We start from the raw sequence: 12,052 nt of genomic DNA, 5'->3' as shown, positions 1-12,052 counted from the left end.
TGGATGGCATCACCAACTCAATGGACATGAGTTTGAGTGAACTCCAGGAGTTGGTAATGGACAGGGAGACCTGGCGTGCTGCAATTCATGGGGTTGCAAAGAGTTGGACATGATTGAGCGACTGAACTGAACTGAACTGAAAGCTTTTGATTACTCCTTCATGTTTGAATGAGATCCTTGCTGGGTACAGTAATCTGGGTTGTAGGTTTTTCTCATTCATCACTTTAAGTATCTCCTGCCATTCCCTTCTGGCCTGAGGAGTTTCTATTGAAAGATCAGCTGTTATCCTTATGGAAATCCCCTTGTGTGTTATTTGTTGCTTTTCCCTTGCTGCTTTTAATATTTGATCTTTGTGTTTGATCTTCATTAATTTGATTAATATGTGTCTTGGGTTTTTTTGTCTTGGGTTATTCCTGTTTGGGACCCTCTGGGTTTCTTGGACTTGAGTGTGTATTTCTTTCTCCATTTTAGGGAAGTCCAACTATTATCTCCTCAAGTATTTTCTCATGGCCTTTCTTTTTGTCTTCTTCTTCCGGGACTCCCATCATTTGAATGTTGGGCATTTAACATTGTCCCAGAAGTCTCTGAGGTTGTCCTTATTTCTTTTAACTCTTTTTTCCCTCTCTGGTTCATTTATTTCCACCTTTCTATCTTCCATGTCACTTATCCTATCTTCTGCCTCAGTTATTCTACTGTCGGTTCCCTCCAGCATGCTTTTGATCTCAGTTATTGCATTATTCATTATTGACTGACTCTTTTTTATTTCTTCTAGTCCTTGTTAAACATTTCTTGCATCTTCTCAGTCCTTGTCTCTAGTCTGTTTATCTGTAACTCCACTTTGTTTTCAAGATTTTGGATCATCTTTACTATCATTATTCTTAATTCTTTGTCAGGTCGACTCCCTATCTCCTCTTTTATTTGTTGGGCGTTTATCATGTTCCTTTGGCTGAAAATTTCTCTTCCTTTTCATTTGTTTAGATTGCTATGTTTGGGGTGGCCTTTCTGTATGCTGGAAGTTTGTGGTTCCTCTTTATTGTGGAGGTTCATCCCTGTGGGTGGGATTGGACTAGTGGCTTGTCAAGGTTTCCTGATTAGGGAAGCTTGTGTCTGTTTTCTGGTGGGTAGAGCTGGATCTCTTCTGTTTGGAGTGCAATGACGTGTCCAGTAGTGAGTTTTGAGGTATCTGTGGGTTTGAGTGATTTTTGGCTGCCTGTATTTTAATGTTCAGCATTATGTTCCTGCATTGTTGGAGAATTAGCTTGGTATGTCTTGCTCTGAAACTTGCTGGCTCTTGGGTAGAGCTTGGTTTCAGTGTAGGTATGGAGGCTTTTGATGAGCTCTTGTCAATTAATGTTCCCTAGAGTCAGGAGTTTTCCGGTGTTCTCAAGTTTTGGATTTAAGCCTCCTGCCTCTGGCTCTCAGTCTTATTCTTACGATAGCCTCTCGACTTCTCCGTCCATACGGCACTGATGATAAAACTTCTAGGTTAATGGTGAAAAGATTCTCCACAGTGAGGGACACCCAGAGAGGTTCACAGAATTACATGGAGAAGAGAAGAGGGAGGAGGGAGATAGAGGTGACCAGGAGGAGAAGGGGGGATATCAAAGGGGGAGAGAGCAATCTAGCCAGTAATCGGTTCCCTAAGTGTTCTCCACAGCCTGGAACACCCAGAGAGTTTCACAGAGTTAAGTAGAGAAGAGAAGAGGGAGGGAGGAGATAGAGATGACCTGGGGGAGAAGAGGGAGTGTCAAAAGGGGAGAGAGCAATCAAACCAGTAATAACACCCCTAAGCAGAAATGGCTGACTCCAGTAGTCTTGTCTGGAGAATTCCATGGACAGAGGAGCCTGGTGGGTTACAGTCCATGGGGTCAGATGCTATTGAGTGACTAACACACAGACACACATGCTATCTGAAGGAGTTGGTGGATGGCATGTGGCTCCAGAGTACCCAACTGGCATGGAGTCTATGTGAGTCCCCATGTGTATCCCAGAGGCCTCTGTTCTGGGAGGAGCTGGCCTCCGAGCAGATGAACTAGCAGCTAAGGGGTCCTCAGTGGCCAGTGAGACATTTCACTGAGAAAAGCCACAAAATCAGCCTGGACAGACCAGCTGATGGCTGGTGGGAGAAGGAACAAGATGACTCCTGATGGTCTCCTGGTAAGCCGTGGTATTTTACTCATTTCCTGGGTAAAATAATGTCAGAAATGGATGTTCAATGAGTCCCGGTAGATGCAGCTCCATCAACACACTAATTAGCCGAAGTCAGTGGCCCTGCCAATGGCCCTGCAAGGGGGACACTGACTTTGCTGCCCCGTCTTCCAGATGTGGAAACTGCAGCTGTCAGGGACCACTCGTGTATGACCCAGATGATAAGGATGAATATGATGAAAGCAGCATTGCACCCCTGTGTCCAGAAAGCCAGGGAGTGAGTAAAGGATAAGAGAAGACATGCTTCATCAGGGGCTTTTCTCAGAGCCTTGTGTGATGGTTGAGGCTGCCATGGATGCTGCGTGAAGTTGCAGGAGCTTCCTACCAGCTAGTTTGAAAGGCTAAATAAACAAATGAGTAAAGATTTAAATTACAGTAGAGGATAAGCCTCCTCTCTCCTGAGTCAGTGCGGTCCTGAACAGAATGATTGTCAAGGGTTTTGAGGTGATTTCATCCATCCAGGAGAATTGGGTCTCTCCTAAACCCAGGAGTTCATCCCACGATATCATAATGATAATATGAACATTTATTGATGGAATTTGATCTGGAAGGATTTTTGTTTTAACATAGTAATTACTAACATCTACTATTTACATTACCTTTCTAGGGCTGCCATAACAAAGAACCATATATTGGCAGTTTAAACAATAGAAACCTAATTTTGGAGGCTGGAAGTCCAAGGTCAAGGTGTGAGAAGGGCTGGTTCCCCCTGAGACCTCTCTCCTTGGTGTATAGATAGCTGTCTTCTCCCTGGGTGTTCATATGGGCTGTTCTCTGTGCCTGTCTATGTTTAGTGACGTGGTATCTGAAGGAGGGCTTTCATATGGGCTGTTCTCCGTGCCTGTCTATGTTTGGTGACGTGGTATCTGAAGGAGGGCTCATGAGGCAGGTCCAGGCAATGAGCACCCTGAGGGCCAGGGCAAGAGGTAGCCGGTGCAAAGGCCCTGAAACACATATGTGCACAGCAGAGAACTCAGAATAGGTCACAGGTACTGCAGTTGGTTTTCTGTGGTCTACATGGATTTTGAACTTGTTTGAAATAAGCTGTTTACATTTTAAAGTTGGTGTTTTTCCATATGCTTGCAACTTTTCAAAGTTTCATCAATTACTGAGAGCCTTTAAAGAGTCATTTCTGTGGGTCTTGGTTGCTAGGGTATCCTTCCCACCTGGCACAATCCAGTGGCCCCCCACATAGCCTGGCCCTGTACTCCTGCGGCCACCAGGCTTCCAGAGCATGCATATATGAGTGATACTTTCCAGAAACTTCTAGCTTGAAGAAATAATGTGCCAACTTAAATTACAGCACTGGATTCTATCAAGAAGTGACATATAAACCTAAGTTCTTGGGCTGTCTGGAAAGAACTCCCCTGCCCTCACTGGCAGCAGAGGGGGGCATACCTAAACCCTCATCCAGGGGTGCCCATAAAGTATCTATATGGCAATAAAGATGCTTGAATACAAATTTTACATTCAAGGTATTATCTGCCATTAGGTGCCCTTTTCTTCTTCATATGTCACCTCATCTAATCCTATTGCAGCCTTATTGGTACAGGAATTATCCTGGTTTCTTAGTTGAGGGTACTGGGGTTCTGAGACATGCATGGGATCACTAACGGCAGACAACCATCCATGCTAGAGCCACAGGTTTGATACAATAGGAGTAAAGTTTTAAAAACTATAACTGAGTAAAAACAGTCAGAAACAGAATTACGTATCTCCCACGATGCAACTGATTACAGGCACGCAAAACAATACACATTTCACAAACACACACACAAGCATACATAGTGAATACACTGGAATTATTCTAATTGGGTATAGAAAAGAGCTTTTTAGGGGTGAATGAGCCAAAATAGAGCCTAGATTCTATGCCCACTTTTGTTCAAGCTGACTCTGGTTCCACTTTCCCTCTGTATACTGAAAACAGTTCTGGACTTTAGCCCCGGCACGTACAGCCTAGAGGTAAAGGAGAATGGATGGACTACAGCATCTCTCTCCTGTTTCAAGGCAGCTGCCCCTTCACCCTGCTGCTGCTAAGTCACTTCAGTCTTGTCCGACTCTGTGCAACCCCATAGACGGCAGCCCACCAGGCTCCCCCATCCCTGGGATTCTCCAGGCAAGAACACTGGAGTGGGTTGCCATTGCCTTCTCCAATGCATGAACGTGAAAAGTGAAAGTGAAGTCACTCAGTCGTGCCTGACTCTTAGCGACCCCATGGACTGCAGCCTACCAGGCTCCTCCGTCCATGGGATTTTCCAGGCAAGAGTATGCCTTCTCTGGCCCCTTCACCCACCTGAGCAGCAAATCCACTAAGCAGGTCCCAAATTGGGGACCCCTGAATGTTTTCAGAGGATGTGAGTGCGTCTTGCAGCCTGGTGACAGGGAGCAGGGCTAAGAGTCTATTCAGAGGCTTTTTTGCCCTGTGCTGTACATCCAGGGAATCACGTTAAGCAATTTTGCTATTTTAAGAGGTATTGCAGTAAAAACGAGCTATCCTAACACAACAGGACACAGACAATAAGGATGCTTGTGAGAACTGGATTTCGGGAAAGGCCAGGTATCCTTCAACACCTCAGAGATGAAAACAAGCAAACACACAGCCTTATGTCGTACATTTTTTTATATTTTTGTTTAGCTGCTGAGTCATGTCTGATTCTTTGTGACCCCATGGACTGTAGCCCGACAGCCTCCTCTGTCCATGGGATTCTCCAGGCAAGAATACTGGAGTAGGTTGCCATATCCTCCTCCAGGGGATCTTCCTGACCCAGGAATTGAACCCAAGTCTTCTACATTGGCAGAAGGATTCTTCACTGCTGAGCCAACAGGGAAGCCCTTGAATTTTTCTTTTATAGATATGTTTAAAGATTTTGCTAATACAACACATAAGATAAAAATGGATTTTTATTTTTATTGCTCTGGCATTTTTGTATTCCTCAAAATCGGAAGCATCTCTTTTTGGTTTAGTGAAGTTTTACCAATGGTTAATCCGTAGTTTAAAACAAACTTGTTGGCTATAACCTCTAAATATTGAAATGGACAAGATAATTGAAGTTTCTAAACTTGCCCTCATTACAAGCATAGAAAATACATTTTATAACGATTTCATTATTCTGTTCGTAAGCTTTTTATTGTTCATTTGGGTATTTCGAATGTTTTCTATGTAAATATGAACCAGTGTGCTCTGATCTTACTGCGTCCTAAAAGCAGATTTTTTTCCAAAGAAAGTCTCAAATTTCACCAAGGGCATGTTTTACTCTGCCTTTAAAAATATGCTTGATTTTTTTTTCCAAATAAAATCAATTTTTTTAGTTTTATAGCTTTTGTATACTCCTGTCACAGTGGACTTTTTAAAAGTTCAGTTACTTGGGAAGATTTTTAATCACTCTGGTTATGGTAAGATGTGATTCTAGATGCTGTGCAGGGCGGCAGAGTTTTCTGTGAATCTCCTCGGTGTCTTTGCATTGTGGCCTTTGTGCTTTTGGCATCTTGGATAGCTGATGGCATTATTGGCATGAAGAGCTAACATGAGCCCTCATTCAGGGAGCCCTACACATAAGGTGGTGTAGATTTTTTAAGAAAACGTAAGAAGCCATACTTTCTGCACAAAACAGGAGCCCCTGCCCCTCCTCCTCAGGATCCTCCCTCAGCAATGTGTCTGGTGACAGGGACAGGTTTTCCTCACCGTCAGGCCCATCCGAGGTGGGGCGACTTTCGTACCTATAAAGGGTGTTTCTGTTCATGTGTGTGTGAGTGTGCGTGTCTGCACACATGCATGTACACGCCCATTTGTTGGTTTAAATAAAATCTTCCTCATTATAGTATCATGAAACTTCACAAGGAAAAGCAAGGCTGGTACCTACATTTTGAAGAGCAGACGACCACAGACCACCGGAGCCACGGGCCAGCGGACAAAGGGAAACAGGTTGTTGGAAATCCCAAGACCTGAATGAATAAGAAGATGTGACAGAAAGTCCTGGTCCCACAGTAAAGCAGGGCGTGGAGAACAGACTTAAACAGAACAGACCAGAGCCAAGAAGTATTGAACTGAGAGCCCAAAGAAAGCAGAAAACAGCAGCAGGATAAACACTCCCAGACTGGAAGGAGGGAAGTACTGAAGAGACGTCCATGAAACAGGAAGTGAGGCAACAGGAGCCGAGGTCGGCAGAGCCACAGGGTGGCCCTCGCCCTGCCTCATAAAATAGATGATCTCTAGAAAGAGGGGCCAGGATAGAGAAGAGGGCGCAGTCAGCTGCGCTGGAAACACAGAAGGACACTCCACAGACACAGCAGGGCCTCAGACAGCAGGGAGCACGTGAGCGACAGCACGCCAGAACTGCCTAGAGTGTGCACAAGCAGTAACTACAGAACACCTTATCAGAGTCAGGAAATCCGGAGCACCCCATAGCCCAAAGGAAAAGGTGTCAATAGGGACAGTTTACACAACAGAAGCATTCAGATTCTTCTCACAGCAAGTCCTACCAAACCATCAAGGCATCTACAGGTCTAATTACAAATGTAATTCATAGACTTATCATGAAGTTAGTGGCAATTTGATTCCAAAACCAGATAAAAGGATTTCCCTGGTGGTTCAGTGGCTAAGACAGCCTTCCAAGAAAAAAAAAAGCAATACCTGTGCATTTGTATTTTTCAAAAAATTCCAAGATAATTCTGCTATGCATCTGGATTTTAAAATTTTCTCTAAAACTCCAGATATATTTCTAATAACCAGCCATGTTTTAAAACAACTGGACTATTTGATGATCTTTTATCTAGTTTGTTTCACTTTTTCTGTTTCACATTCAGCAATCTCATTTCATTTAGTTCATGTTTTTCAATCTCTCCATCTCTTCTTTTCTTGATGCTCTTTCTCAAGCCTTTATCAATCATACTAGAAGACTTTGCCTTCCAATGTGGGGGGTGCAGATTTGATTCCTGGTTGGGGAGCTCGGATCTGCATACCAAAAACCAAAATAGAAAACAGAGGCAATACTATAACAAATTAAATAAAGACTTTAAAATGGTCTACATCAAAAAAATCTCTGAAAAAAACATGAGAAGCTGAGAAAGAAAAGCTGTAGGACAAGCTCATAAAATTACATGTGGAAATTCTAAGTCAAATTTTAGCAAACAAAGTTCAATGATGTTTAAAGAAAAACAAAAGCTGGTATATTATGACCAAAACGTATTCATTCCAGATACCCCAGGGTGGTTTAAAAATATCAGATTTTAAAATGTCATTGATCATGTTTAACAGTAAACAAGAAAAAAGGTTATCGTCACATTAAATATGGAAAAAACAATAGATAAAAATTCTAAAATACACAGAACAAAAGCTCTTAGTAAAAGAGGAACTGAAGAGAACTTTCTTAATCTGATAAGAAAAGAAAATCTACCAAAAAAAAAATACAGCCAACATATTCTTGGTGGCAAAATATTAGAAGTGCCTTTAAAGAAAGAAAATCACAGTTGCCATAATGCCCACCCTTGGCTGCACCGTGCTTTCCCCACCTGCACAGTTGGACCCAACGGAGAAGCAACAGTGTAAGGATTAGAGTGCAAGCCAGATGGGATGAGTGTCTGCCAGTGAAAACAGAATCTTCTAAGAAGGTATTAATGGGAGAACACAGCAAGGTTTCTAGATACACAACACTTTTAAGGTTGCATTTATTTACATGTATGATAAACAGCATGTGTGCATTTTTTTCTATGTCTTTTTTAAAATTATTTTTTATTGAAAGATAATTGCTTTACAGAATTTTACTGTTTATTGTCAAAATTTTTAGAAAACATTTTTATAATAGCAAGAAAAGTTACTGTGAATAAATAGGTTACAATCTGTGTAGATTTTTATGAAGAAAAGGACACAGTTTTTTGGAAGTCATTCCAGGAGACCTAACTAAATGGAGATGTGGACTCAATGTCAGGTCTCAGTGCGATTCTAGTAAGTATTCTGGCTGGCTGTTTCTGTGGGGCTCGAGAAAGTGGGGCCTAATATTTGCAGTGGCCCAGGAGACCAAGAGAGGTGTTAAGACAGTACTGGTGAGGACCACTCCCCACCCCACAATGACCGAGCCATGCTCGCTGGAGGGACACAGCCAGGCAGAGGCCAGAGGGGGTCCACAAACAAGCCTTTGGATCAGCATTCCTAATATTTACCGCATTTTTATGATCCTGTCTACCACACAGAGGCACACAGCCTAAAAAGTAAATGAACAAACGTGTCCTCACCAAACAGGAAATGGGAGTGGCCTCTTCATAGAGGCAAAGGTACTCAACTTTGTTAGTGATTAGAAATGCACGTTCAGGCCTAGGAAGCACTGCCAATGGTGGAAAATAGTCTCCCTGGCTAGATGTCAGCAGGGATGTGGACCATCAGGGGCTCGTGGGCGGCGGGCCTTTAGGAGCACTTGTCATTGCCCAATGAGGCTGTAGGACCACACCTTTCCTGCTGGCCCACGACTAGGCCGGTGTCCCCAGCTTGTCTCTGACACACCAGGAGCCTCCACACAGTGCCGTCCATCTAGGGACACGGGGAGCACAGTAAGAGAAGGGGCAGATTGGGATCTACTGCCACAGTGCCCTGCGGGGAGCTGGGGAAAGTGGATAACTGAGCAACGACCTTGTGGATGACCAGGTCAGAAGCTCACAGGTGTAGTTTTAAGAGAAAAAGCAAATTCTAAAAATTACACAGAGAAAGGTGCCGTTTACCTTGAAACAACTTACGTTTGCATTGTGTTTTGCTTAGAAATGTGTGAAACAATACCTTAGATTACTTAGTGATTTGCACAGAAAATTCTGTAGAGCCCAATGGCTTGATAAACACCCATGCTGCCTCATGGCCTCCTGAGCGGCGGGCAGTGAGGGGAGGGACATGTAGGGGAGATCTAACTTGTGGGCAACTTTTGTTTCACACGTGATGAGGTGGATATATTATTATTTATACCTTTCTGCATCACTTTAACATGGAATATAGTATTTTTAATTAAAAAAAAGCAGCTACAAAATCATTGCCAGTGTCAGTGGAGAGGGCAGTGTGACTTTACATGCAGAGGGCAGAGGTCTGCTGAGAGCAATACTGTTTCTACCCCCTTTCTCTCCTGTCTCTCTGGCTTGGCATGACCTTCCCCAGCACAGAGAGGCCAGAGGAAATGGTCCCCCAAGGCCAGGGAGGCAGCCTGGCCCGTGTACACACTATTCACACAGAGCCCCTGCTTAGGGGTCTCCCCCAGGTCAGCCCCAAACAGCTTGTGACTGTTCACTTCGTTTTTAGTTTTGGGTTTCTTTTTTTTTTTTCACTCTACAAAAGACACTTTTTAAAAACATGGTCTCTTGGAAAAAAAATAAATTGCAACCATTTTCAACTTCACAAAAATTGAGGGAGGAGGATAGTGAATGATGATAAAAAGGTACAGCTGAAATAGTAAACATGATTCCATCTGGGTGGAAGACATTCTCATCTCCATAATCTCAGATCCCATACCCTGGTTGTCAATTTCATGTCTCCAGTTTCCTTCCCTGCCTTTCCTAGCCTCCTCTGCTGCTTCTGGGAAGGGACAAAGTCTTTGGTCTCAGGACGTTGCAGGATGCAACATGGCCCACAAGCTCACACTATTGGAATTCCCTGTCTTCTAAGCCTTTGAAGCAGTCAGTTCAAATCAGCTCGAGCCCCTTGCTCCCTGATCCTCCTCTGTGAGCTGCATCCTGGCTTCCTACTTCATGCCTGTGGGTTTCACCTTCCAGGGACTCTCATTTACTTCCGGCCTCAGTGCCCTCAGACTTGGCTCTTTCTCTAGTTTGCCTCCAGGATTGCATTTGCACACAATTTCTTTGAGATGCCCAGAGGCATGAAGGGCAGGTCTGGGATGGCTCAGGCAGCACCTCCTGACTGACAGTCCCTGTTCATCCCACACCTGCCCCATGCCCATCAAGGGCCGGGGCTGTGCCAGGCCTGGAAGGACAGAGAAGGACAGTCTCCAACCTGTTGGGTTCCTCTTCCAGACCCCGGTTCCCCTGCTCTCCAGACCCCAGAGGGATGTCCTTGAACCCGGTTCAACTCTGATACCGGAGTAAGCACAGACCTGGCAAAGTAGTCACATGTCCCAGGTCCCGACGACCCAAGCTTGCATCTACCTTGGCTGTAAAGTTGGGGGTTCCTACAACTCCTTTCCCTGCTCTTTCAGGTCTGACAGTTGGCTAGAACAACTCATTTATATTTAATGGTATATTATAAGGACCCTAATGAACGGCTTGTGGAAGGGTGGGACAAGGCAGGGGTGGGACTGGGGGGCACAAAGCCCCCGTACCTGCCTGGCATGGGTCCCTCCCAGCCTGCCCATGTGGTTCAGTTGCCCCAAAGCTCTTTGCACCCCATCGTGTAGGGGTTTAAGGAGGCTTCCCCATACAGGTTTGACTGATTAAATCTCTGGCCGTTGGTGATGATCTATCTCAAGTCCTTTCTCGGAGATCAGGGGGTAGGATTCAAACTTCTGCCCCTCCAACCAAGACTTAGCTTCCTGGCAGCCAGCCTGGACCCTGAAGCCACGCAATTGCCCAGGCTTCATCCCATCCAGCCATTGTCCCGAGGGTTTCAGGAGCTGGGTGCCGGAACCAGGGACAAGGTCTCCCCCACTGCAGGGGCCCAGGGCTCTGGAGGTTCATGTTGTGTTTCAGGCTAGGGAAGGGGCATGCACGTGCTGGATGGGGCTGTTAGGAAGGGTGTCAGGGAGCAGTAGGCCCCAGCTGAGCTGGGCAGGAGAAGGCGCAGGAGGAGAGGACCCTGAGATGCCCCCTCATTAAATCCTCTTGTTTTGTCTTGAACCAGGGTGAAAAAAAGGACAGACCTGACTGGAGCCTTCAGGCTGGACCCAGTCTACCTGAGGCACAGCCACCAGGACTCAGGTGAGCTGGCCCCAGCTTCCTCCAATCTGTTCCCATCATGGCCACGTCCACAGTGTGCAGAAGCCAAGGCCAAGCATCACAGCCACAGTCCTGGGGGGCCGGGGCAGAGCCGGGAAGACTGGACATGGGTTTGAGCAAACTCTGGGAGACGGTGAAGGACTGGGAAGCCTGGCGTGCTGCCGTCTATGAAGTGCAAAGAGTCAGGAACAACGTAGTGACTGAGCAACACCAGCTGATAGCACCAGGGCAGGAAAGGAAAGGAAGACGGTGGGCCAAGGGCCAGGGAAGAGGATGTGGGCGAGGCTGGGGAGGCATCGACACATGAATGTGCTCTCTAAAAATTAAGTCTCTCAGTTAAACAAAATCATGATTACTTGAGATCCAGACAAGATAAAATGCATGAGGCAACCTGCACAGACACCCTGTCTGCTGTGCCCGTTCAGGGTAATACACATTCTGGGGAGCTCATTTATTAATACTTGCCTGTCTGTCCCCACAAGACTCAGCCTCCAGGTGGGAGGGGGCTCTCTCATTCCCCAAACCCACGGAGTCCCCGGCTGTGAGCCCCAGGGAAGGAAGGACAGGCCAAGTCTGGGAACTCGTGCCTGCTTCTCCTCAAGTTTCCTTGGATGACAGAGGACGTGGGTGATGGGAGGGACATCAGGGATCGCTTGACCCCAGCCTCCACCTAGAGAGGAGGAATGGACGGGTTGGAAACTGAGGCAGTGTCGGTGATGGTGGCAGGAGCACTGAGCGGTAGGGATGGAAGTCAGGGCACAGCCCGTTCCCTCCTGCCCAGACCCCAGCCTGTGCTGTCTCCACAGGAAGATCAGACCTGCATTCACCTTCCTAACATTCCCCACCATTTCATGGAGCACATCAGATGCAAACGCTCACCCTCTGATCAGGTTTGCTCAGAACTTAAAACTGCTCTAAAAAATAAACT

The 12,052-nt window shown here is 45.6% G+C and overlaps 1 protein-coding gene across 2 annotated transcripts in view; it reads left to right on the top strand.

Annotated features, from left to right (window-relative positions):
* The window catches only part of DDC (dopa decarboxylase), a 99,507-nt gene that overhangs the window by 64,971 nt on the left and 22,484 nt on the right, over positions 1 to 12,052 (top strand). For both annotated transcript variants that reach the window (XM_005678877.3, XM_013963104.2), the window contains exon 10: positions 11,030 to 11,106. In XM_005678877.3, the coding sequence (XP_005678934.2) occupies positions 11,030 to 11,106 (77 nt within the window). The remainder of the gene's footprint in view (positions 1 to 11,029; positions 11,107 to 12,052) is intronic.

Source organism: Capra hircus, chromosome 4, assembly GCF_001704415.2.
Source record: "Capra hircus breed San Clemente chromosome 4, ASM170441v1, whole genome shotgun sequence".
Taxonomy (NCBI): Eukaryota; Metazoa; Chordata; class Mammalia; order Artiodactyla; family Bovidae; genus Capra; species Capra hircus.
The sequence above is the reverse complement of the archived record's forward strand: the minus strand, read 5'-3'. Positions and strand labels throughout refer to the sequence as shown.